Source organism: Nyctereutes procyonoides, unplaced genomic scaffold, assembly GCF_905146905.1.
Source record: "Nyctereutes procyonoides isolate TBG_1078 unplaced genomic scaffold, NYPRO_anot_genome, whole genome shotgun sequence".
NCBI lineage: Eukaryota > Metazoa > Chordata > Mammalia > Carnivora > Canidae > Nyctereutes > Nyctereutes procyonoides.
In genome coordinates this window covers 69,684,298-69,711,420 of record NW_026575052.1, presented here as the reverse complement: position 1 = coordinate 69,711,420, position 27,123 = coordinate 69,684,298, and the positions used below count along the sequence as shown (strand labels likewise).

At 47.7% G+C, this 27,123-nt stretch overlaps 2 protein-coding genes across 23 annotated transcripts in view; both read left to right on the top strand.

The window, feature by feature from the left end:
- The window catches only part of KIAA1217 (KIAA1217 ortholog), a 465,513-nt gene extending 460,713 nt beyond the window's left edge, over nucleotides 1-4,800 (top strand). For 18 of the 22 annotated variants that reach the window (XM_055331014.1, XM_055331009.1, XM_055331013.1 and 15 more), the window contains 3 exons: nucleotides 103-1,707; nucleotides 2,246-2,368; nucleotides 3,081-4,800. In XM_055331014.1, the coding sequence (XP_055186989.1) occupies nucleotides 103-1,707; nucleotides 2,246-2,368; nucleotides 3,081-3,581 (2,229 nt within the window). In that variant the 3' untranslated portion in view covers nucleotides 3,582-4,800. Of the gene's footprint in view, nucleotides 1-102; nucleotides 1,708-2,245 lie in introns of all 22 variants that reach the window. The other 4 variants (XM_055331029.1, XM_055331028.1, XM_055331027.1 and 1 more) reach the window with 2 other exon arrangements.
- Nucleotides 4,801-14,503: 9,703 nt separating this feature from the next.
- LOC129514155 (tau-tubulin kinase 1-like) lies at nucleotides 14,504-22,127 on the top strand. Its single transcript, XM_055332719.1, has 3 exons — nucleotides 14,504-15,026; nucleotides 20,352-20,469; nucleotides 21,598-22,127. Exons 1-3 carry the CDS (start codon nucleotides 14,979-14,981, stop codon nucleotides 21,762-21,764), a joined length of 333 nt encoding a protein of 110 aa, XP_055188694.1. The 5' UTR covers nucleotides 14,504-14,978; the 3' UTR covers nucleotides 21,765-22,127.
- Nucleotides 22,128-27,123: the final 4,996 nt, after the last annotated feature.

Here is a 27,123-nt window from a genome sequence, read left to right as displayed (position 1 = left end):
CAGATTTCTGTTCCAACTGATACCACGCAGATTAATTACCTTCTCTGGCAGATCCATTTCTGATTAATGTGTGTGGTTTCCCTCCTCCACTGTCCTTCTCAGGTCACCGCAGGGGCTCTAGCACCTCTTGACCGCCCTAAGTGGGAAATAGCAATGGGGAATAGTCTTTCCGATGCATCAAGAACATCAGAGTATAAAACAGACATCCAAAAGAAGGAACATTCCCTATCCAACAAGAGTTTATTTAGAGACAGTAGAAACTATTCCCAGAAAAACGTGTCTAGGGTCAATTCTGGCCACACTGGCACTAGTCTGTCAGAGGTCGAAATACACAAAGGACCTAAGAGCTCAGGACCGCAGTACCCTGTATCCGACACTGAGCATCAGAAGATGAATTATGGAAAGACAAAGGAGATGAGTCTAGAAGGTGCAGAAAATATGGATGGGTGTGACCTTCCTTCTCCCACTAGGTCAACCGAATGGAGCCCGTGTGACGTCAAAACTCAAGATCAAGAGGTGCCCATGACAGAGTTGGGCCAGGTTGTTCTGAGACCCAGGGGGGCGCGGCCCGGGAACGCGAACCCCGTAGAGGACGGGGAATCGGCCCCAGGTTCCCCCACTGAAGACAACGCGACCCCCGACAACATTGCCTTCATGATCACCAAGACCGCTGTCCAGGTTCTCTCCAGCGGGGAGGTCCGAGACATAGTGAGCAAAAAGGGGGAAGACGTGCAGACGGTTAATATAGATGCCAAGAAAGAGACAACTGGCCAACAGGAGGGAGCTGAAAACGAGGAGCCAGTCGTGTGCCTGGACAAGAAGCCAGTTATCATCATTTTTGACGAACCCATGGACATCCGGTCTGCGTATAAGAGACTTTCGACTATATTCGAGGAATGTGATGAGGAACTAGAGAGAATGATGACGGAGGACAAGATAGAGGAGGAGGAGGAGGAGGAGGAGAGCGGAGACCCTGCGGTCCAGCACAGCGCGTCAGGGACGGTCCCCGAGGCGGTGGCGGCCGGCAGCCCGGGGCCCGCGCGGCCCGCTGACCGTGACCTGCAGCCGCACTGCCCGGCGGCCGAGGCTGACACGTCGGGGGGACAGGAGCTGGACAGGAGGGAGCAGGGCAAGTGCAGCCAGGCGGATTCTCCCGGGGCAGAGAGCAAGGCTGACGGGCCAGACGACCAGTTTGAAAGCCACAAGAAGAAGTTCAAGTTCAAGTTCCCTAAAAAGCAACTGGCGGCTCTCACTCAGGCCATTCGCACGGGAACCAAAACAGGGAAGAAGACCTTGCAGGTCGTGGTCTACGAGGAGGAGGAGGAGGACGGCGCTTTGAAGCAGCACAAGGAAGCCAAGAGATTCGAAATCACTCGGTCCCAACCCGAAGACACCGCCAAGAGTGTGCTTAGGAGACCAGAGCCACCCGGTCCGGAGGGCTCAACTCTGATTTCCAGAACTGATGAAATTAGAAAAAATACCTACAGGACGCTGGACAGCCTGGAGCAGACCATCAAACAGCTTGAAAACACAATCAGCGAAATGAGTCCAAAAGCCCTAGTTGATACGTCGTGCTGTGCCAACAGAGATCCTTTCGCAAGCTCACCCCACATGGCCCCAGAGGCCTCTCCCCGCTCCCTGCTAGTTCTGGATGAAGCGCCCACTGCCCCAGAGCCCCCCTCGTCCGTACCTTCAACTTCACGTAAGGTATCTTGGTCTGATGGAAAATGAAACGACCCAGCTGCTTTCTTACATCTGCCATAATCACCGTTAGCAACAGGTGTCTTGTGATTTACTTGCTTCCTTTCAGGTGGCTCATTGTGTTTTGTTTTTTGTTTTGTTGGGTTTTTGTTTTTTTGTCTGTTCGCCACGATCCCTCTCTCTCACTTTCTCCCTCACCTTCAAAACAACAACTAGGTGTCTAACAGCTAATCGATTCTCTTTTTACCTCTGTTGCTGATTGGTGTTGGGTCAACGCAAGGACGCTGGGTCAGTCATTTGCTGTTGAAATGATTGCTCTGATACTCACATTAAAATTCGTTTGATCAGTAGTGGAGCAGTTTATTCTGTTTGATTCTTCCAATTAACCCCAGTGGTGTCTCCTGATGTCCGTCTCCTAGATCTGTCCTGCATGTAGGGCTGTGGCTTCTCACGTTGACCTTCTCTGCACACAGTGGGAGGGCCCCGGTGATAACCCACTCATGTGCTTCTCCTTCTTTTCCCCTCCCGCTGCTCCTTCCCCCAGGGCTCCACTGGGACCCCGCAGACCAGCAGGATGCCAGTGCCCATGGGCTCCAAGAACAGACCCGGAAGCCTGGACAAGCCCGGCAAGCAGTCCAAACTGCAGGATCCCCGCCAATATCGTCAGGTAGTTTTACCTTAAACCCAATTTTGGATGGACACTATTGCGGTTAAGAAGCAAGTCACTGACTTAGTTTATACCAAATACTGTGTTTTCTTTGTAAGATACGATTTACATAGACACCCTGGATCTGGGGCATGAAGAAAGTCTAAACACCTTTGTTAAACTTTTCACCACGCTTCTGCATGCTTGCAATAAAACATCTTTTACTTTGTGACTCCCAAGTTTAACTGTTAACACCAGGTGCCAGGCCCATTGGCTTTTCTTTGGTGAATGTAGTGGTTCATCAGAACGCCTTGGGAAACCGAGACAGACCCGTCCTTGAGCCGCCCTGAAAGTCACCAGTACTAACGTGTAGGCTGCCCGCATTGCATTCGAAGTACATTAACTGTCTATCACGACGCCCCAGCCCCACGCCAGTAACCCCCCAGACGCATGGCCCACCCAGCACCCGGGAACGGTAGTGGGATGACGTGCCTCTTCTCACCACACTGTTCTTCCTTCTTTCCTGTTCTGCACATCCTCCACTCTGTCCTCTAGGGCTGCCTACCAGGTCCAGTACAGCACAACAGGACTTAGCTCAGGCCTTGAACTGGTTTGGTTTGGTGTGGTTTGGTTTCTTTTATTTGATATTCTCAGAAGGGCTGTGTTGCCAGAGCCCGTGGATTGATCGTGTTACCAGCTTTCTGACAAACTCTCCTGCCATCTTTATTTACAGGCTAATGGAAGTGCTAAGAAAGCTGGTGGGGACTGTAAGCCTGCTTTCCCCTCCTTACCTGCTTCTAAGATTCCAGCCCTTTCTCCCAGCTCTGGGAAAAGCAGTTCTCTGCCCTCTTCTAGTGGTGACAGCTCTAACTTGCCTATTCCATCTGCTACTAAACCACCGGTTACTTCTAATCCTCTCAGCCCCCAAACAGGACGATCTGCTCCCTCTGCCTCCCTCATCCCCTCTGTCTCTAATGGCTCCTTAAAGTTTCAGAGCCCCACTCATGCAGGTAAAGGCCACCATCTCTCATTCTCACTGCAGACTCAAAACGGCCGAGCAGCCCCTCCCTCCTCCTCCTCCTCCTCCTCCCCGCCCTCCCCCGCCTCCCCCACTTCACTGAATCAAGGTGCCAAGAGCATCAGGACCATCCATACTCCTGGCCTCACCAGCTACAAGGCACAGAATGGAAGTTCAAGCAAAGCCACCCCATCCACAGCAAAGGAGACCTCTTAAAGGCCAAATCCTGTTAGGCACAAGTGGGAGTTACCTTTAAAAAAAAAATTTTTTTTTTAAACAGTCTTCAACAACTGTTTTCACAAGAGAATGTAACATATTGCTGTACTGTTTGAGGCTTAATGCTAAGTATGTGCTAAATACTGGATGAGTAGATTTCAGTAAAGCTCGTTTGGTTTTGTTTTTTTTGGTTTTTTTTTTTTTTTTTTTTTTTTTACTTGGTTGCTGTTGTAATTACCTAGTGTTTACTGTCTATATTCAATACCTGTTACATGAAGTAAGCATGTGTTACAAAAAGAGTGGCTGGCAGGAGAGAAGGGTGTGTGTGAGATGGGTGGGGGGGAATGTATTCAGCATGTAAAACATGTATGATTCCAGAATTTTAGTATGTTTTGTACAAAAATATTTTTCATTACGGAGACTAGACGTGAACAGAGAAATACACAAGTGTGACTATACAAATTGTAAAACAGATACTATAATATTTCCTTTTATTTTAGTGTTATTTAGCTTTATTACAGATTTCTATTTTTGTCAAAACTTCATGATTCCTTTCGAGATCCTTTTTGCCAAAAACATTTTGATACTATAGCATTGTACATTTGAAAGTAGTGTGCTAGACCATAAGCCAGTGAACTTCTACACAAGCCAACCCAGAGGCACGTGTAGAAGGCAGTTTATCAAACCTATTGCACTGCCATGAAAATTATGTATAATAATTTGCAGCCCAAAGCAAGCTAGCTTTTTCTTTGCTTTTCTTCTTTTCTTTCTCTTTGTTCCTTTTCTTTCTTTTCTTTTCTTTTTTTTTTTTTCTTAGACATATTGGGATTCTCTAGTTGTTTTCTTTGCAGTATCAACCCCTTCCTTTGTTTTCGGAGACTGGTAACCCATACTCTTACATTGTGAATTTTAACATGTACACTTCTATATGGTTCTGTAAACTGATAAACTTTTGTACATATATAAATAGACATAAAAAATACTGTATGTGACAGCACAGAGTAGTTTTCCCACACCAAAGTTAATTTTTATGCATGCTTTAAAAATATATCTTGGGATGGGCAGAAATGGGGGCTACCCCGTACATTTTTAAAAAGCAACAAGTTTGCACAGCTAGAGTGTTTTTGTAAATAAATGTATTTGTATAACACAGTCATGTAATATACAGAACTATAAGCAGAGAATTTGCAAATCTAAATAAAGGGCTGCATGCTTATTATTTTTTGTACCTTGTCACTCGAACTACTTCCTAGTCAAAGGACAAACGTAACAACTATTACCGAGTTAAAGGGTTTGGGTTTTGAGGAGGTTATAAGTAACATGTAACCGAACACGAACTGGTTTTCGGAAAGCTCTGCTTTTCCTCTTCGTGATGAGCTTCTGATTAATTCATTGCAAGTGTGGTGCCTTCTGATATAACCTGCTGACTCTCTTCTCTGTGGCTTCCCCAAGGTTTGGTTCCCAGAAAGCAAACCTGGGTACAGAGTTTCCACCCTCATTGACCGGAGGGCTCATATTACTTTTTCTTTTTTAATTTCCAGTAGAAGTAAAGTAGAAATAAAACATCTTTGTCACTATGATTCTTTTTGAGTTCTCAATTTTAACAAATATTGTTAATGCGAGCTACCATTACACTGTATGTCTTCACTTGAAAAACAGGAAGAACACTTAGTGAAAATAACACCAAGATTATGAATCACCATCAAGAACAATCTCAGGAAACTACTACTTATTTATTTTTTGCCTCCAAAATATCTAATTTGGTTTGATATAAAGGGCAGATCATTAGTAGTTTAGTACCTGGTTGTTAGAACCCGGTCGTAAGCTTCAAGTGTACGGAGCTGGTGTGCTTTCATCAGAAATAGTATATTCTATCTCTACTCATATTGATTGTAATCTCAGGTTTCAGGGAGGGCTCAGGAAAATCGTCATCTTAGAGCTTTTAGGTATAAAATGTTCCAACACCTCAATCGTGTCCCATAACAACTCAACAACTACACTAGGTTAAGATACATAGAGTAGCCAGCTGACTTGTGCCAGTTTATTTGCTCCTCTGTATGGACAAACTGAGATTTCTTTATAAGCAGCTAACCACAGATGATGGCTCCCCTCCTCAGTTTACCTTCAGACTTCCCAGGGTGCTGGCAAGGATATACAGGTGATGGTCACTTGCTGCTGATGTAATGAAGGATAGGGCATGTCCCCCAGGTGATGAAAAACTCAACACAGCTCCCAGGCATAACCCTGAGACCCAGCAAAGTGCCACCCACCTCCTCAGGACATTGGAGGGAAACTGAGTCCAGGTGTGCACTGGCTTCCTCTGACATGCTTCACAAAGACACACTTGGTTCCTTTTAACAGCTAAAGTGGGCTGCCTCTCCCCAGCCCCTCTACTTCTCCAAAAAACAAAACAAAACAAAAATCCTGACACAGATTGCATTCAATAAAGGTTAGGATTGTTGTCCTTATCCCTGCTACACAGATAACTGGACACTGCTCCTGCTCTTAAAATGCTTCCATTTAGTTGTGGAGGGCGTGGCAGAAACATGGGCAGGCGGAGAAGTGAGACCAGCCTGAGTCCAAAGGAGAGGCCATTCGCCGAGGTGATGGCATTTGGCCCTCCTTGCTACAATACAGAACTTTTCAAAGAGGCTGCTTTTCTTTCAATGCTACTTGTGACTGCGACTCTTTCCAAGGTAAAACAAAATATTTACACGGTCTTGGAACAAAGCCAAGGTCCTAGAATCTTGGCTCCAGAAGAGTGGTCCTTTTGCAAGGTTGCATTTTCAGGATTGGGAGAGGGTATACCCAGATCACCCCACCCAGACTCCTCATATGGTGAGCGGACTTGATGCCCATCCCTGAGGAGCTGGGTACCAGGGGCAAGACCTAGGAAGAAAAGCAGACACATCCACTGGGCTCCCAGAGCAGCTGCGGCCATGCCTGTCTCCCGAACTGCTTCCCGAGTGCTCCAGCCTGTAATTCAAGCTTCTTCCCCTCTCCGTGGCTCTGAAAACGCAAAAGTGTTTGAGAGCAACCAAGAAGCTTTTCTGGAGGGATTGGAGGAATACAGAGTGCTTCAGACAGAAATTCAAAAGGTAATTTTGCAGAAAGCAACCAGTTGACATTGCTGGGGAGACACACCATGGGGCCCAGGCAATTGTGCACTTTGACGTGCAACGTCCAAAAGAAACTGACCATGCAAGCACTTTTGAGGAGGGAACCTCATCTGTCAGGGCTCGTGGCCATCTAGCTTGAAACAAGAGCACATTCTGATGACCTGGAGGTCAGAAGGTCAAGTTATGCTCGACACACTCGATGAGAAGGCAGAGGAGCTTGCAGTGCATGCCTACACTGACACAGAATGCTTAATTTGTTTAATTATCTAGTATTGATGGAGAAGTCCTTGACCCTTGTGTCTGTGAACACATCCCCAGTAACTGTCCTCTGTTGCTTGTTATGAGCCACATATGTGCTAAAGTGTTCTGCACGTATCACCTTTCAGTCATCACAAAACCTTGGGAAAAATCACTGTCCTTATCCCTTCCCCATCTGTAGAAAACACAGGCTGAGGAAGATCTTGAGACAAAGTGCTAGATGTGTGTCTGGGATGAGGCTGAGGCATAGGCGCTTATTCGTTCTGCTTGGGACGGGAGTTCCACTGGTTGTCTCCGAAAGGACTTGGCGGGCAGCTTTGCAATCCTGGACCAAAGGAAAGAGCATATAAAAACAAAACAAAAACCCACCTCATTTATTTAGGGATTATTGCAAATTTTGGCTGCCTCACTTTGAAAAACGGGTAGGTAGAGAAGCACTCCGCTTAGGGGGTTAATATTCTCATCCAGCGTCACTGGGTCCTTACCTGGGATCACCGACGCGTTCCCTAAGCAAGTGAACTAAAACCCTAAGGCACCAGGAGACTACAGAAAAATGAATCCACCTGCCAGAAAGGCCGCGCCCACTTCAAAGCCACGCCCCCTTGCCCCACCTACTCCGAGCTGGCCACGCCTCTCCCTGCTCCTCCATCCTCAGTCCTGAGCCTGGTTGCTAGAGCACCTTCTCCATTCTTGGGGGTAAACGGCTCCCAAGGGCCCCTCCAAGGCATTTCTAGTTCTGCTTCCCGACACCTCCCAGGCACAGGACTTGTGGGTGTGCAGTTGCACCCCTCAGAGAGAGTCTGAAATGGGAGGACAGGGGTCTAGTCTTATCAGATCCCATGCTCCCCTTTAAATTACAAATGCTGTGTAGGAAAATTCTTGTGGATACATCCTACCTACTCACGCAGTTTCAAATACTAAGCAAAACACAATCCTACGCCCCACCGGTTGTGGGACGAAGCCCAATGAGCCGGCACCAATGAGCAGAACACAGCGACAAATGCATTTGCTTCATTTGGAGGCTCAAGCCCCATGAACACTGTTTGCTGATGGGACTTTTTCCCAAAGCGTGAACGATTCTGTTTGAAGCTTCAAGCAAAGCAAGTGCTCCCTAGTTTTACACCTTCCTGGAAAATATTTGGCCTATTTTAAGAATGCCAAAAAGCTTGTTTGCAAAGCAGAATTGGTCTGCAGGTGCAGGTGATTGTAAATAGGTGTTTTCACTCACATGAATGTTCGATGGGAGATCACCAGGTCCTGCTGGAGGGGCCAGCTCCCTGCAGCCCACTGCGGGACCCTGGCAGCCCTGGGCCGCACCCACACCATGGCAGTTTTGCCTCATCATTATGACAGCGTCAAAGGTCTCCACAAATATGCACACTTGCCTCTAAAGGGCGGGACTGCCGTGGCTGAGAACCGCTGGTGTGGAATAAGGAACACACACTTCATTGTTGAAAATGTCGGGCGAACCCCAAGGGCCTGAGGATGCAGCAGTGAAGATCCAGCCTCCTGAGGCCTTCTCCACAAGATGGAAATGTAGGGAAACACACGCAAAGCTCAGGTCCCCTTGAATCCCCTGGCATTTCTGGAACTTGCTCGTGACACCTGCAGCCATATCAGCATTTATGCTCTCTCTTCGCTCCTGCCTGGAAGAGCAAATGATAAATGACAAGAGAAACCCAAATGCTAAACATTTGTAAGGAGGAAAGGGACAGGAAATCTTGAGAGAAGGTAGGTGGGAAGGGATTTTTTTTTTCTTTTAAATGTTGAAGCCCTGGGATTAGCAAGAATCGTTTAGAACCAGAGCTCTGTCCTGCCACAGACATCGTCTCCTCTCAGACCTAATGTGAAAGGGGAGGAAACAGGCTGATTGCCAGTGGGATACACCCTGGCAGCAGAAGAACCCAAGAAAGCCCAATCTTGCATTCAGGATAAATTCGCCTCATGTCCCAGGTTTTCAAACTTGGCTGCACCCTGAGATCCCATGGGAAGTTTTTTAAAAAGCTGAGACCTGGGTCCCACCCACAGCGATTCTGAAGTAGGGGGACAGATGCTCTGTCTGTGCAGGGGTAATCCCAGCCTTTCTAGGTGATTCTAACAGGACGCCCCAGCTGAGAAACCAGGTCTCAAACTAGGAAAGTAGAGGCCCCAAAAGTGATGAGAAGATGCTGTTTCTTAAAAATAGAAGGTGACTTTTACCTCCAAGATAGCAGATTCAAACTTGAAAAGCATTTTATTTTTCAAGCTCTCCAACTGTATATATATGACACTGGAATCGGTGGACACCGTCTTTCCCTCCAAGTGTTGCTTGGTGCATCTAAAGCTTTGCTTGTATTTTGACCCTTCCAGGGCCACCAGGTCTCCCAACACGGGCTACATTTAGGGCTTGTTTTGTTTGCAGGTAGCTAAGAATTATAGTTCTCAAGTGCCCTTGGAGTTGGAATAATTTAAGGATCTGACGTCAAGAAAGTACCATTGCAGCTCTTCCTTTAGCCTCTGGAGACGAAGGGAGTCCCCACAGTGGCTCCTAATAGTTGGTTTAAATGAGACATTTCAAGTGTCCTCATTACGGAGGTCCCACCTGCTGGCGAATACCAATTTAGTGATGTTTCAAATGGTGCATCTAGGTCTCTATTTGAGATACTATGGATGTATAAATCCAAAAAAAAGAAAAAAAGCCAAAAAGTGCAGAACCACGTTTTTGGGGGAGGGACTGGTGGGAAGGTGGCCTGCATAGATCTGAAAACAATTCTGCTGATATGGGATCTCAGGACAGGGCAGAGAGTTCAGAAGCCTGTGGTGAGCAGAGGAGGACGAGGCAGGAGAAGCCTGCCTTCACTTCGACTTCACCCTGGTCCAGTGAGAAGGTCAGAGGGTTGTGTGCAGGCTCCCAGACTCAGGTTAGAAATGTAGGCAGGGCCAGGCCCACACCCAGGGGGCTCCTCCCCTCCAAGAGCCCCAAATCCCTCCCTGAGAGGTCCTTCCCAGGGCCTTAACCCAGCTCTCAGACCCCAGCCACCCTCTTTCTTTCAAAGCAGACCCTCTGCAGCGCCTTGTCGTGGTCGTCACCCCTAACCCCTCCAAGCTCCACCGGCCTCCACTCCCACTGTGCCCTGAAATGCCTTCCTTCGGTGGCACCAATGCCCCTATATCATGACACCCAGTACACACTTTTCAGTCCCAAGTTTGGCTTTAGAAGATTTACCCACAAATATTCCACATTAAACAAATGAGATTAAGTCCCTTTTCTGTTGATAAAGGGCAGTGGGGACCAACCTTGCACCCTGACCAGTGAGCAGACCTCCAACAGGGCAGAAGGAACACAGATGAGCAAAAACATTGGCGAGCAACAGTGCTGTGGTTCCCTCTGGGGGAGGGGGGTGTCTGGAATGCTCTCTCCGAGGCAGGCTTGCTTAATCCTACTCTGTTGGAGCCAACACTGAAAGTGGTTTAAGCGTTGCCTCTGGGGGAGATCAGATCTAAGATTCGAGACATGAGTCCTTAGATCTGTAAGGATGGCAAAGCTGTCTTTGACCTGTTGAGTCTCCTTTCTTGGGTGTCTATCCCCGTTGGATTGTGTGCTTCTTGGACTACACGCACCAGAGCCAGAGTCTCAGGCCTCAGCACCTCTTGCCCCCACATGCCTGGTGTCCTCTGACACAGAAAGGGCCTCCCGGGCAGGGCCCCTGTTCCTTCTGAAGCAGAAGGCCCTGTCTACCTCCTGGACCTTGAGAAGTGGGTTGGGGTTTTTGTTGTTGTTGTTTTATTTTGTTTACCCCAAGAGCTGGACAAAACCAAACCAAGAGCATCTATTTTACTCCCAAGAAAGAGTTCACTAAGCCAGAAATGGAGCCAGGGAGGGAGACGTTTTGGGAACCAGTAGATCACTGTACGGTGATGCCAGCAGATCCTTCATTTCCACGGAGGAATAGAATTGTGCGGTGGAAGGGCTTTGCCAGCTCCGACACACCTTGCACGTTGTGGAGAAAGACTGTTCTTTCACTGAGTGACTCCAGAGGCCATGCCCTCCTCTGCCCTGCCACTTCTTTAAAATTCCTTAAAGGAGGCGCTCCAGAGGGAAGCAGGGCCTTCCTGCCTTCCTGCCCTCCGGGTCAGCTCAAGCCGCCCGCCCCTCCCCTCCGTTCCAGCTGCCCTCCTGCCTGAGTCACAAGTTGCTCCTCCGCCTGGGTTCCTCTCCAGGAAGCCTGGGTCAGGGCACCCTCTCATCCACAGCATTTAGGGGTGTCAGAAGTGGATGGTGGTGTGAGAATAGGAAGTACAGGAATTAATGGATATGCACGCGCGCACGCACACACACACACACAGGCGTCCCGAGCAGGACCTGCTAAAACCCACGCAGGACCTTGCTCTTCTGTGGAGGCACAGGCTGGTGGAGAGGGAATGGGAGGCCCATGCTGTTCCCACCGCTCCTGTCACCCACAGCTAACACTTCATAATCCCTAAGATCCTATAGGGTTTTAGGAAAACAACCGTTCCCCTGCTGCCACCTGGTGGTCACGTCTGGAACTTCCTCTAAGGGTCTGAGGCTAAGGAACCGCTTCTCACTGAGTCCATCAACTTCCTTCGTCTGTCTTGGCCACAGCTTCATTTTATTTTTTTCTAAGGATTTTATTTATTTATTCATGAGAGACACAGAGAGGGAGGCAGAGATACAGGCAGAGGGGGAAGCAGTCTCCCCGCGGGGAGCCCGATGCGGGGCTCGATGCGGGGACCCCGGGATCACGACCTGAGCCCAGGCAGATGCTCCACCCACCAGCAGCCTGCGGCCCTGGCCCTGGATGAAAGTGTGAGGTCGGGGCCATCTGTCCTCCTCCCAGGGTCTCTCTGAACCCCTCACTACGTCTCATGACTCCTGTTTTGGAGAGGGATGGTAAATGAAGGAACGAGAAAATTCGAGCGCCGTGGGGAAGAGGAGGAGGGCGGCGTGTCAGCGAGGAGCCCAGCGTCCAGGGGTGGGCTCCCCGGCATCGGAGTCGGGACACGGGCCGAAAGCCGCGGTCCCCCGCAGCTCAGATGTTGAGGCGCGACGGTGCTGGGAGGGCGCCGGGGAGATGAGGCCGCCGGGGAGGGCCCCCAGAGGACCCGAGACCTGTGGCTGTCACATTCCCGCCTGCTGGAGTCAACAGGTGATTGCAGGTACCTTAGAGGGAATGCAAGCTCTTTATCCATGAATGGGGAAGAAGCAGTGGTCTATGGATACAATGGAATATTCCTCAGCCGTTAGAAACGACCAATACCCACCCTTTGCTTCAACGTGGATGGACTGGAGGGTATTATGCTGAGTGAAGTAAGTCAATCGGAGAAGGACAAACATTGTATGTTCTCATTCATTTGGGGAATATGAATAATAGTGAAAGGGAATAGAAGGGAAGGGAGAAGAAGTGGGTAGGAAATATCAGAAAGGGAGACAGAACATGAAGACTCCTAACTCTGGGAAACGAACTAAGGGTGGTGGAGGGGGAGGAGGGCGGGGGTGGGGGTGACTGGGTGGTGGGCACTGAGGGGGGCACTTGACGGGATGAGCACTGCGTGTTACTCTGCATGTTGGCACACTGAGCACCAATAAAAAATAAATTTATTTTTTTAAAAAAAGGAATGCAAGCTCTTTCCGAGGGCTGCCGGGCTCTGCTGCCCCCCCACCGCCCCCCACCCCCCCCCCACCCCCCCCCCCCGGCGACGCCTCCCGCGCGCAGACCCTGCCTGCCTGCCCGGGTCCCAGGCCCTCCAGCCCGTGGCGGGTAGCGTGCCCCGAGCCCCGTGGGGCGGGGGGGGGGGGTTACGGGGACTGCTCTGCACCCGGGAGTCACGCGCCTCCGCAAACGGGGACAGATGCTGCCCTGGCATCGTTCTGCAGGGCTGCTGCCGGTCCGTCCCTCGTCCAGGCCCTCAGACCTCGGCACCGGGTGAAAACCGGGGCCACCGCGAGCCGGACGGGTCGTCGCTGGGATGTGCGGGGCCCCGGTTCTCTCGGAGCAGGGCTGCGCCAGGGCGCGGGGCTCCGTCTCGTGGCCACCAGCACATCTGCGTCAGGGGTCCTCGGCAAGAGGCGGGGTTGCCCCCAGGACACATGGGGAGACGACTGGAGACACTCTGGGTTCTCACAACGGGGGGTGGCCGTGGGGGTGCCGCTAGCACCTGCTGGGGAGACGTCGGGACAGTGCACAGGCCAGCACGCACAGCACGGAGCGGCCGGCCCAAGGGCTTCGGCCCAGCACCCACCTTGGCTGGCATGTTTTTGTTCCTTTAAGGTTTCATTTACTCGGGCAGCCCGGGTGGCGCAGCGGTTTAGCGCCGCCTTCAGCCCAGGCCGTGATCCTGGGGACCCGTGATCCTGGGGACCCGGGATCGAGTCCCACGTCGGGCTCCCTGCATGGAGCCTGCTTCTCCCGCTGCCTGTGTGTCTGCCTCTGTCTGTGTGAATATTTTTTTTAATCTTTAGAATAAAAAGATTTCATATATTCATGAGAGACACAGAGGGAGGCAGAGACACAGGAGGGGAGAGAAGCAGACTCCCCGCGGGGAGTCCCATGCGGGACTCAATCCCAGAACCTTTTTTTTTTTTCAGTCTTCAAATATTTTTTATTGGATGGCCACGCGTTGCCTTCATTTATTCTATTTCAAATCACTGTACATTTACTTTTGTGAAAACACTGCCTGCATTTTCTAATACAAAAAAAAAAAAAAAAACAACCCTAAAAGTTGTTTCAGGAATGTAGAGAAATATCCAACGTAAACAGCGAAAAAGTGCACCATAATTACTGCTGCACTGCAGTCATTTCTGCACTTTCCATGTTTCTTAAATGACTATCTTGTCTGATAACACACAATATAAAGAGCAATTATGAAAAACAGACATTTACACATACTTCGAAAGTCTTACTGAGAATATCCTGTTGGCTTGGGAACCAATCACAGGCGCAGCCGCAGGGGTTCATGCCACCGAGCATATTGGGAACGTTGCTTCCATGCTGCTGAGGGCTGGCATCAGGCCTGGGCCCAAGGCAGGCGCTCGCCCCCCGAGCCGCCCGGGCCCCGCTGGCCGGGACCTACCCCCCCCCCTCGCCTCCGCAGGGCCCCCAGGACAGGGCCCGGGCCATACTACGCTGTCCCCTTGGAGGGAAGCCCCTACACGGGCGGTTGACCGCACGCAGGTGGCCTCCGATGGCGGAGGGAAGAGGAGGTGCCTGCCGGCCCCTGCGCACCTGGCCTCCCTCCTCTGGCTCCTTTGTTGGCCCCTTCCTGATTGTTTTGACACGAGCGCCCCTGTTTTGATGGGGTTGGAGGGGAGCGAGCAGGCCGCGGCGGGGCCCCAGCTGTCCCCGGGCTCGCCCCCCGGTCGCGGTCGCCGGCCTGGGAGCAGCCAGGTGAGTCACTGCGGGGCGCGAGCTCCCGCGGAGGCCGAGGGCGCCGGGGCCGCGCTACCCGCCAGGGCCAGCAGGTGGCACTGCGGCCCCGGCCCGGCTCGGCGGCCTGGGGAAGACCCGAGAGGCGCCCGTGCGTCTGCGGCCCCGCCCCGCAGCCCCGCGGGGGTGTGAGCCGCTCTCCTGAGCCAGGTGTGGCTGCGAGGGGGGGCAGTTGGCCCGAGGAGACCCCCTCAGCAGCAGGGCACTGAGCAGTGGCGGCCGGGGGCCTCCGGGCCGGGGCCCGGGCGGGGCGGAGAGCAAGGCGGCGGGTGCCCCAGGAGCCTCAGGGGAGGGGGGGACCTGCGTGCGTCCGAGCCCCCCTCCCCACCCCCCGGCAGCTTCGGAGGCCCGCGGCCAGTTCTGAGGCACCCTCAGCTCTTTCCTTGAATACTCGGGGGGGGGTGCCCCTGTGCAGACATGCTGCATCCCAGCAAGCTCCAAGCGCCCCAGGGCCCCGCCCGCGGGGGTGTCCACTCTGCAAGATCGCACGCGTGAGCTACAGGCAGGACCCGCAGAGACCGTGTTCCCTGACAAGTGAGGGGTCGTCTAGAAGAGAAGGTCACCTCTTCCCAGGGTGACCTTGAGATCCCTCACAAATGCTGTGGGAACCCCAAGACACAGGAACTGCTCCTTGGAGAAGGCTGGTGAGAAAATCCTCGCGGGGGAGCCGGCCTGCGAGCCGAGTGTGGGTGGGTGGGCAGGAGGAAAGGAGCAAAGAAACGGATGGCGCGTCTGGTGCTACGTGGGTGGCCGCCAGGTGCCACCTTGGGGGGGCCCGTATGGGGAGCAGCCTGTGGCCTGAAGGGGAGACTGGCTCCTGGGCGCTGTGCTCAGAGGTTTTCTCTAATAACGAGTCCATCTCGACCAGCCTCTAATTACTCTGGCGCTTTGCCCCTAGAGGAGGCCCTGGCCACACCACAGCCACCTGACATCACCCTTGGGACTTTAAGAGTGTGACTGCCCCACTGCTGACCTGCCCCAAGGGCACTAAACCTGCAATGCCAGCAGTTCTACTGTGTCCCTCCTGGGAGACAATTTGGCAATGGTGTGAGGTCCTGGGGGGGAACTCAGTGATGTCCTCAGAGAACTCAAAGTCTGGCAGGAAACGCAAAACAACAAATAGACCCAAACCACCGTGTAGGGCCGAGGTTGGGGTGGGCGGGAGCGTGGAGCAGGATGGCCCTCGCTCACCTCACCAGGGGGAGAAAGAAAAGAGAAGCAAGGCAAGGAAAAACTATATTTGGCTGGGCTGGTGCCTTAGGGAGGGAGCAGAGGCGACGTCATAAAGGTAGGGTGGAGTCGTATTAAGAAAGGGCTTGCAGGGGGATCCCTGGGTGGCGCAGCGGTTTAGCGCCTGCCCTTGGCCCAGGGCGCGATCCTGGAGACTCGGGATCGAGTCCCACGTCGGGCTCCCGGTGCATGGAGCCTGCTTCTCCCTCTGCCTCTCTCTCTCTCTCTCTCTCTCTCTCTCTCTCTCTCTGTGACTATCATAAATAAAAATTAAAAAAAAAAGAAAGGGCTTGCATACCGAGCAACAGAATTAGTCATGTTCTATGTAGGCAAAAGGAGAGTGTTCATGGATTTTAAACAAGAAACTGGTGCAGTTGGCATCTTTGAAAACATTTTGGAAATGCGGTGGGGATGGGTGAAAGCAGGTGGAGGCTCACAAGTGTGAATTGTGGCAGGATGACAACACGGAGGACAGACCATAGAAATTAATAGGAAGAAGGACTCCATCGGTGCCTAATCGGATGTGTGGGGACCGTTCCCATGTGGCCCCGAGTCTCCGTTCTCCTACCCTGTCATTCCACCTCTGCTTTCTGCAAAATTAAATTACCCTGCTCACCCGTGAATGATATTCAGGAAAGTCTCTGAATCCCATCGACATTATGCACCAAGCACATTTTCCTCATTCTGTTGCCATAGCAATACCAGGTGCTTCTGGCAAGATGGTGGCACTGAGAAAAATTGACAATATTTTAAAAAAACAAGACGCTTTTTTTTCTAAACGGTAGACCAAGGTTTTTTTTAATAAATTAATTTTTATTGGTGTTCAATTTACCAACATACAGAATAACACCCAGTGCTCATCCCGTCAAGCGCCCCCCTCAGTGCCCGTCACCCATTCACCCCCACCCCCGCCCTCCTCCCCTTCCATCACCCCTAGTTCGTTTCCCAGAGTTAGGAGTCTTTATGTTCTGTGTCCCTTTCTGATATTTCCCACACATTTCTTCTCCCTTCCCTTATATTCCCTTTCACTATTATTCATATTCCCCAAATGAATGAGAACATACACTGTTTGTCCTTCTCCGATTGACTTACTTCACTCAGCATAATACCCTCCAGTTCCATCCACATTGAAGCAAATGGTGAGTATTTGTCGTTTCTAATGGCTGAGGAATATTCCATTGTATACATAGACCACAGCTTCTTTATCCATTCATCTTTCGATGGACACCGAGGCTCCTTCCACAGTTTGGCTATTGTGGACATGGCTGCTAGAAACATCGGGGTGCAGGTGTCCATGCTCATGGATTGGCAGAATTAATATTGTGAAAATGTCAATGTTACCCAGGGCAATATACACGTTTAATGCAATCCCTATCAAAATACCACGGACTTTCTTCAGAGACTTAGAACAAATTATTTTAGGATTTGTGTGGAATCAGAAAAGACCCCGAATAGCCAGAGGAATTTTAAAAAAGAAAACCATATCTGGGGGCATCACAATGCCAGGTTTCAGGTTGTACTACAAAGCTGTGGTCATCGAGACAGTGTGGTACTGGCACAAAAACAGACACATAGATCGATGGAACAGAATAGAGAACCCAGAAGTGGACCCTGAACTTTATGGTCAACTAATATTCGATAAAGGAGGAAAGACTATCCACTGGAAGAAAGTCTCTTCAATAAATGGTGCTGGGAAAATTGGACATCCACATGCAGAGGAATGAAACTGGACCACTCTCTTGTACCAGACACAAAGATAAACTCAAAATGGATGAAGGATCTAAATGTGAGACAAGATTCCATCAAAATCCTGGAGGAGAACACAGGCAACACCCTTTTTGAACTTGGCCACAGTAACTTCTTGCAAGATACATCCACGAAAGCAAAAGAAACAAAAGCAAAAATGAACTATTGGGACTTCATCAAGATAAGAAGCTTTTGCACAGCAAAGGATACCGTCAACAAAACTAAAAGACAACCTACAAAATGGGAGAAGATATTTGCAAATAACATATCAGATAAAGGGCTAGTTTCCAAAATCTATCAATAACTTATTAAACTCAACAGCAAAGAAACAAACAATCCAATCATGAAATGGGCAAAAGACATGAAGAGAAATCTCACAGAGGAAGACATAGACATGGCCAACATGCACATGAGAAAATGCTCTCCATCACTTGCCATCAGGGAAATACAAATCAAAACCACAATGAGATACCACCTCACACCAATGAGAATGGGGAAAATTAACAAGGCAGGAAACAACAAATGTTGGAGAGGATGCGGAGAAAAGGGAACCCTCCTGCACTGTTGGTGGGAATGTGAACTGGTGCAGCCACTCTGGAAAACTGTGTGGAGGTTCCTCAAAGAATTAAAAATAGACCTGCCCTACGACCCAGCAATTGCACTGTTAGGGATTTACCCCAAAGATTCAGATGCAATGAAACACCGGGACACCTGCACCCCGATGTTTCTAGCAGCAATGTCCACTATAGCCAAACTGTGGAAGGAGCCTCGGTGCCCATCGAAAGATGAATGGATAAAGAAGATGTGGTTTATGTATACAATGGAATATTACTCAGCCATTAGAAACGACAAATACCCACCATTTGCTTCAACGTGGATGGAACTGGAGGGTATTATGCTGAGTGAAGTAAGTCAATCAGAGAAGGACAAACAGTGAATGTTCTCATTCATTTGGGGAATATGAATAATAGTGAAAGGGAATATAAGGGAAGGGAGAAGAAATGTGTGGGAAATATCAGAAAGGGAGACAGAACATAAAGACTCCTAACTCTGGGAATGAACTAGGGGTGGTGGAGGGGGAGGAGGGCGGGGGGTGGGGGTGAATGGGTGACGGGCACTGAGGGGGACACTTGACGGGATGAGCACTGGGTGTTATTCTGTATGTTGGTAAATCGAACACCAATAAAAATTAATTTATTATAAAAAAAATAAAATAAAATAAAATAAAAAATAAAAAAAAAAGACCTGTGTGGCCTGCAGCCCAGCTGACAAGCAAGCTTCCCCGCAGATGCAGGCAGCGGGAGGCCGATGGGGAGCCCAGGCCTGCCCCCTGCCTCTCAGTGACGGCCACTGAGGCCTCCAACTAGAAATGGCTCTCTGTCAGGCCATCTTCCTGCCGCAGAATAGGAAAAGACCAGGCATTGCCTGGAGTAAGGGACCAGATCAGCTTACTGCCCCAAGACCTTTCCCTATATCCCTCCCAGTGGAAAAGGGGCTGGGAAATGGCACCTGAGGGGAGGTGCCCATTATTCCAGGGACCGGGGAGAGGAAGGAGAGAAGGAGGCTGAGAAGAACAGACACCAGGGCTGATGTCATGGTGGCCAGTGTGGGCCTGAAGTCAGGAGTCGCAGCAATATCAGTGGTAGCTTCCAGAAGTTGAGAAGCATCAACGAGGAAAGAGAGGCTGAGTCAAAGAAGAATCCCGGGGATGTCCGCAGAGCCAGAGGGTCACCCATGAAGATGCATTGAGGAAAACAAGGGAGATTGTCCTAGAATGTGGTGACGGAATGACAGCCCTGGGCTCACGTCTGATTTTACGGATCTGGCATATTCGGGCTGTCCGCCTTGTTTTTAAGAAATTGTGTGCACGGCATGATCGTTGGGATTTCACGTAGGGACTGAGCTTGGTGGTACGGTTTAGTTGGAAAAACTGCAGCTGACTAAAGTAGGAGTAACTAAAGTTGCAAGTAACTCAAATCATGTTTAAATGATGTATGTTTGGAAGTGTTTAAACTGTCAAAAGTTGTGCTCTGTATGCCCTCTATATTTCCTTGACACACCTCACCCAGTAAATTATCTCATTTTAGAAAAACCTCAGGTGGCTAGTAGATTTTATTCAGCCACATAACACTAACCTGATGTTTGCATTTACTGTTGTGCAAATTACAAAGGGAGAAATCTCTGAGTTTTTTAGAAAGATTTTATCTATCGATCTATTTATTTAGAGCCTGAGCAGGGGGCGGGGCAGAGGGAGAGGGAGAGAGAATCCCAAGCCGACTCCACGAGGAGTACAGAGCCTGAAGCAGGGCTCTGTCCCAGGACCCTGAGATCATGACCTGAGCCCCAATCAAGAATTGGATGCTCAACCGACTAAACCACCCGGGCACCCTGAGTTTTATAACTTCTAAGATTCTGTGTTACTAAGAAAAAACCGGAACCACTGGGGTCAATTTGATGGAGTCAGGTGCCACTGTTAGGTATTCAAGCACATGGGGGGATCTGACCTGCTGGAACATTTTGCACTCCTAGCTACATAGTCTTAGACAAATGCCTGAATGCCTCTGTCTCCTCATCAGCAAGAGAGGGACAAAATTCTGCTCTATCATCTAGGAGTCAGCTGCACGCAATAGAAAATCCCAAGTAAGATGGCTTAAACCAGAGAGAAGTCTATTCCTCCTGTGTCCAAGCTGCCCAGACCTCAGGCCCACAGCCGGTGTGGCAGTCTTCGGGGTGACGGGGGCAGCCTCCACCACGGGAAGCTCACTTTCCCGGGTTACCTCCTGGTGTAAGAGGGCTTCCAGAGGGGATCCCTGGGTGGCTCAGTGGTTTAGCACCTGCCTTTGGCCCAGGGCACAATCCTGGAGTCCCGAGATTGAGTTCCACGTCGGGCTCCCAGTGTGGAGCCTGCTTCTCCCTGCCTCTCTCTCTCTCTCTCTCTTTCTCTCTCTGTGTCTATCATAAATAAATAAATCTTTTTTTTTTTTTTTTTAAAGAGGGCTTCCAGAGCTCCAGACTCCCGCTGGTGGGGAGAGGAAAGGTCGTGGAAGGGCCTGCCCCTCCATTTAAATACAGTTGCTGGAAGTTGCATGAATCACATCTTCTGGACAGTGGGTGAGAACTTCGTCATCTGGCCACCCCTTGGCTGGGAGAGAGGCTGGGAAGTCGTCTTGCCAGATGGATGCTGGGAAATAAGCAAGACTGCGCCACAATCTGTTTCACTGGGCAACTGTGAGAATCAATGTGTTGATATATAGAAAACATGTAGAATGGTTGGTAAGCATCACACCGGGAGTGGTGGCGACAGGCGGCTGGCTCAGGGAAGTGTAAATCAAAAGAGCTGCCTCTTCAATAGTCTTTTCTATTCTTTCTTTCCTTTAAAAAAAAAAAGATTTTATTTCTTTCTTGGAGAAAGAGAGAACGAGCAGGGTATGGGGGTGCAGAGGGAGAAGCAGACCCCCCACTGAGCACACTGAGCAGGGAGCTTGATCCCAGGATCCCAAGATCATGACCTAAAGACAGATCCTTAACTGACTGAGCCACCCAGGCACCCCTTTCTTTTCTTGCTTATCCCTGATTAGACTCTGCTATTGGGCCTGGAGAGAGAGGCCAAAGGGTTGTACCTTCTTTATTCGGGACATCTAATTCACTCCGGAGTCAGGGTGGTAACTCGGGTCTTCAAGCAGAGACTACAGGACAGGCAATGGGCCCCTGCAGGAGGGGGCAGCAGGCAGGGGGGCCCAGGGCGGGGGGCCTGAGAGCACAAGCCCCGTCTCTAGTCTGCTGGGATGTGGGACTAGTAGGGCCACATCCAGTTTTCCAAAAAAGATTTTAAAAAAAATCTAGATTTTTATGTGACATCTCTTTTTTGTTCACCTTGACCATTCTTATTATGGCCACGGGCAAGCAATCAGTCCGTTAAGACCACATGAGATGAAACTAATTAGGAAAGGGGCAGGCTGGAGAAAGCAATCAGGAGCTGCGGCTGGAGGGCACATTATTGAAATGTTGGGAGGCAAGGTTGCATAGGAGGAGAGCTCGGGGTACAGCTTAGCAGGGTTGGCCTGCAGCGTGGTCCTTCCGCCTGCAGACCCTTCACAGCAGGGTAAGGAACCCAAGGAAGTGTGAGTGCTAATGGCACAAGGTCAGGATTTAAGTTTTGTCGGCATGGTGTCTGCTGGGGCGGGCTGGAGGAATGGAAAGATTACCGTTTCCCAATATTAAAAATGTTATCTATCATAGAAATACAATACAGCAGTCGAAGAAGAAGAAGAAGAAGAAGAAAAGAAGAAGAAGAAGAAAGAAAGAAAGAAGAAGAAGAAGAAGAAGAAGAAGAAGAAGAAGAAGAAGAAGAAGAAGAAGAAGAAGAAGAAGAAGAAAGAACGATCCTATTTCTGCTTTTGGTTTGAGTCTGCGAAGCTCTCAGGTTTGAGTTTTTGTTCTCTTGTCCCTGGTGAGAAATCTACACACACAGGGAGATTACCTTGCTCATTCCTTTTTTGATTGGGGGTGAATCCTTCTGTGTTCGAATGATGTTTTCCCCGGGTTGGGATGGGAAGTGCTGCCAATCAATAATAATCAACCACCAGGCACCACTAGGGTCGGGAAATTAAAGCCCTGGCGTCCCTCATGATTCCACAGCAAAGGGGTCCTGCCGGGTTCTGTTTAGGTTTTCAGAACAGATCATCACGGTAAATGGAAAGAAAATAATTGGATATTTCTCCTAAGAATAAATGAGAGGGAAAAATTTGGAATGTTAAAGTGTAAACATGTCAACACAGCCTAAGGGAAACTTTAATAGGTTTCTTCAAATCTATCAATTTCGCCAAAATGAATAGAGATAATGAACAAATTTAAAGCTCTCTCTAGCTGCTTGAAAAATGAAATGAGGGAGACTGATTTTTTTTTTAATTGGTCAAGAATACAGTCTAAAAATGTCAAGCTTGTTGCCAAGGTTATCAGGTTTTGATTTCTTGGAGTCTGTAATTAACCACAGAAAAGTGAAATAGGGATCCCTGGGTGGCGCAGCAGTTTGGTGCCTGCCTTTGGCCCAAGGCGTGATCCTGGAGACCCGGGATCGAATCCCACGTCGGGCTCCCGGTGCATGGAGCCTGCTTCTCCCTCTGCCTGTGTCTCTGCCTCTCTCTCTCTCTCTCTCTCTCTCTGTCTGTCTCTCTCTCTCTCTCTCTCTCTCTGTGTGACTATCATAAATAAATAAAAATGTTTAAAAAAGTGAAATATTAGGTTGCTTGTCTTCACAGTAGCTCTGGTTGGTTTTAGTTATTGATAGACTTTTATTCTGTGATTCTTAAGGTAAGGAAGGGCTCCTCTAAAAGAACTTTCCTGTGAGGCTCCTGTGAGTCTACAAGCTTCTAGGAATCTTCCACTGACTTTCAAAGCCACAGAGTAAGTGGGCATTAAAATGCCTGTTTCCTCCTCCATAGTCTTAGAAAAGCAGACTTTGGCAATTCTCAAAAATAGAAAAATATCACATAGGTGTAATGAACTGCATGCTCTGCAACAAATGCTTACCTTTTGGGCACAAAGACCATAATGATAAAATCATAAATCTATGATTCTGATTTGGATGAATAGAAACTACAAACATATGCTTTATTGTATGAAAAAACAATTACTATACACAAGAGTCAGTAGAAATGTCAGATATAACAATCAGACCTAAAGTTTCTGAGGGTAGATCCTAAAAGTTCTTATCACAAGAAAAAAAAATTGTAACTATGTGTGTGGTGATAGATGTTAACTAGACTTATTGTGATTATTTCACAATATATATAAATATCAAATCATTATGTTGTACACCTGAAGCTAATGTTATATGTCAATTATATCTCAATAATAATAATAGTAATAATAATAATGAGCAAGAAGAAGAGACTCAGACCTGATAAAATTAAGCTATGGCAATTATTGGATCCAAAACCAGCAAACACCTATAACAGTGTCTGTGAGATGGGGGTTATTATTTCCTTCATTGCACATGTGAGGAAGTAGAGACATGGAGAAGTTAGGTGGCTTATTCAAATTCATCCAGATTTTAAGGCAGGGAGTTTGATTCCATATTTAATGCTAAAATAAATGTGCTTAATAGTTTATAGAAATAGAAGAAAGCATAAAATGTGATGCAAACAAGGAGAGCTCAACATAGTCTAGGCTGTTTTGGAATTTAAAAAGACGAACTGCTAAAAATGAGAGAAAAGTGAAATAAAAAAACTCAATGGGCAGACTACACTGCAAATTAGACATGGCTAAAAGTAAACTAATGAGCTGGAAAGGAGCTTGGAAAGTAGGATCTTTGATGCAACACAGAGAGAAAGGGAGACCTAAAATATGAGCAAGAAGGCAAGGGACAGGGAGGATCAAGTGATTTCATTCAACAGATATTTAATAGGACCTCCTGGAGGAGATAATAGAGCAAGGGAGAGCAAATATTAAGAAATTACTGAGAAGCTTTATAGAATATATGAAAGATGTCAATTCTGCTTCAGAGAACCAAATTCTAAATGAGATGATAAGAAGAAATCCACACCTAGGGCACCTAGGTGGCTCAGTCACTTGAGCATCCAGTTCATGGTTTTGGCTTGGGTCATGATCTCTGGGTCTTAGGATTATGCTCACATCAGGCTCCAGGCTCAGAGCAGAGTCTGCCTGAGAGTCTCTCTATCCCTCTCCCTCTGCCACTCCCCCTTCTCACTCTCTCTCTCTCTTAAATAAATAAATAAAAATATTTTAAAAATTAAAATTATAAAGACAGAATCCATACCTAGACATATTGTAGCAAAGTGTCAGAACACTAAGCACAAAGGGAGAATCTCAAGGTAGTGAGAGAGTGAAAATAACATGTTACCTACACAGACCCAGACCCACTGCTGATTCACAACAACACCACCAAAGTCCAAGGAGAATGGATTAATATCTCATGACACTGAGAGAAAATGCTGTCAACCTATAGTTGTATATCCAGCAAAATGATCTCTCCTGAGTGAAGGCAAAAACTACATTTAAAGATAAATAAAAACTGAGAATATTCATTGTCAACCAAGGCTCACTACAGGAACTTCTAAAGGATCTAAATATCTAATTCAGGCAGAATGATCCCAGATGATAGGGCTACAGGGCAAGAAGGCATAGTGATGCCTTTGATGAAAATGGTAAATATGAGATTAATCTCAGCATTGCATTGACACTTTAAAACAACAATTATGTCCACTTTATGGAGTAAAAAATAAAAATAGAATGCTGGAACGTGATAAACTCTGGAAAAGGATAGTATATAAGTTGGGATAGGACAACTGGAAATAAAGTATACCTAGATCTTTGAATAGCTTGAGAGGAAGATACAGCTGTTGATTAATTCTAAATTTATTTAGTATCCATATTAAAGTTTCTGGGGATAAATAAATAAATAAATAAATAAATAAATAAATAAAGTTTCTGGGGACTCCACTAAGGAGATAGAAATTAGGTAGGGAAAAAATGGAAAAAGAGGAAAAGATCATTCAACCCAAATAAAGGTGAGGATATAAAGGCAAAATAAAACAAGAAAAAACAGGCAACTCAATAGATTTAAGCCAATCAAAACCAACAGATGATAGAAGGAAGTTCATATACACACCATTATTGTGAAAAAGATTAATCATGGAAGGGAAATGATAGAGCTCATAAGACTAATTTAAACACAAGAAAAAGGGGAAAAATGCATTATGTGCTCATGATAAGAACAGACTTAATAGAGAGAGGCATAGAAAGATGAAAGATAAAAGGATGGGAAAAATATACCAAGCCAATACAAACCAGAATAAAAGTAGGGTAGCTAGGGGACACCTGGGTGGCTCAGCAGTTGAACGTCTTCCTTCCGCTTAGGGAGTAATCCTGGAGTCCTGGGATCGAGTCCCACATCGGGCTCCCTGCATGGAACCTGCTTCTCCCTCTGCCTATGTCTCTCTCTCTTTCTCTCTCTTTCTGTCTTTCAGGGATAAATAAATAAAATCTTCAGAAAAAAGTAGGGTAGCTATATTAATATAAAACAAAATACAAAACAAACTTTACATTAAAAAGGAGATGAAACCCATCACAAAGAAATGATAAAAGTTCAATCATTCTGTAATCACAAGTGTCCTTCTGAGAAAGAGGCAGGAAGTTACAGCATTCTAAACTTGTAAGATGACACAAAAAGTTTCCCAAGAGCAAAACCAACCACCCACCCACCCAACCAACCAACAAAAGACCCTAGAAGGAGAAAGTGACAAATACAGTGCAGTGGGCAGCCATCTTTGCTAATTGAGAGAATTCCCCAAACTGGAAATGGTAATAGATCTGAACATCTCAATGGACATACACAGAATGGTATGTGCCTCGCAACTAGAGCATATACATCTTCTCCAGGCACACACAGATTGCATACTAGCCTCAACAAATTGCAGAGAACTAGGATAATATAAACCACATACTCTACCAAATGCAATTAGGTTTAGAAAAAAATTACAAAAGGTATGTTAGAAAAACCCTATATCTTTGGAATACTTAAAACATACTCCTAAACAACCCATGTGTCAAGAAGGAATCATAATTAAAATTTAAAAATACTTAGCATTAAAACTTGTTTGATATAGTTTATCCCACTTAGAGAGAAATGTACAACTTTAAGAGATTATATTACAAAAGAGGAAAGACTGAAATAAAGGAGCTAAGCCCCTTGGCCTAAGCGTTCAGCTTGAGAAATTAAAAATAGAATAAAACATCCCCAATAAAACAAAGGAAAAAATGAAAGACAACATCACATTGAACTATAGAACTCATGCGGACTCTCATAGTACCTTGAATAGCCTAGGTAAGAAGAATCAGGAAGGGAGATTTTCCTATTAAGATTAATAAAATTAAAAAAAAGATTAATAAAATATGTAGGAGTCAGGACCTATGGACTAGAGTAGACCAATGGAACAGGATAGTGAACCCCAAACAGTTGCACATCAGTGGGGAAATGGGCTCTATTCAGTACATGCTTCCGAGACCATAGGATGAAAAATAATAGATCCTCACTTCACAACATGCACAAAAATCAATGCTACGTGGATCAAGACCCTTTACTCAGAAAAGTGTCCAGTATTGGATAATAAATTACAGATGATCCTACTTCTAACCATATATTTTCCCCTCAATCTAGACTTTCAATAAGATCTTCATTCATTTAACAAATATTTTGTGTCCACTGTGTTCCTGTCCCTGTTCTAGGCATCTGGAATACAAGGTAAACTGACAAAGACCTCCACCCTGTGGGGTTTAGTCTTGTAGATAACTAACATATATGGCACTTTCAATGTATCAGGCACTTTTTTTTAAGATTTTTGTTTATTTATTCATGAAAGACACACACAGAGAGAGAGGCAGAGACACAGGCAGAGGGAAAAGCAGGCTCCACGCAGGGAGCTGGACATGGCTCTCGATCCCAGGACTCCAGGATCACACCCCGGGCCAAAGGCAGACGCTAAACCACTGAGCCACCCAGGGATCCCCTATCAGGCACTTTCTAAGCCTGATGTTAGCTCATGTAATGCTTGATGTTAGCTCACAAAATCCTTGGCAGATGCTATTATTATTTTAAGTGGCAAAGCTAGGACTTTATTTTTTTAAAGATTTTATTTATTCATGAAAGATAAACAGAGAGAGGCAGAGACATAGGCAGAGGGAGAAGCAGGCTCCTCGAGGGGAGCCCGATGTGGGACTTGATCCCAGGACCCCAGGATCATGCCC

What these genes read in the sequence shown, in the direction of transcription:
- LOC129514155 (XM_055332719.1), top strand. Translation starts at nt 14,979, where the DNA reads ATGCTGTGGGAACCCCAAGACACAGGAACTGCTCCTTGGAGAAGGCTG. An exon ending in CTGCTCCTTGGAGAAGGCTG is followed by an intron (nt 15,027 to 20,351) that starts GTGAGAAAATCC and finishes TTTTTTTTAAAG; the next exon opens with AGGGCTTCCAGAGCTCCAGA. An exon ending in TCACATCTTCTGGACAGTGG is followed by an intron (nt 20,470 to 21,597) that starts GTGAGAACTTCG and finishes TATCTATCATAG; the next exon opens with AAATACAATACAGCAGTCGA.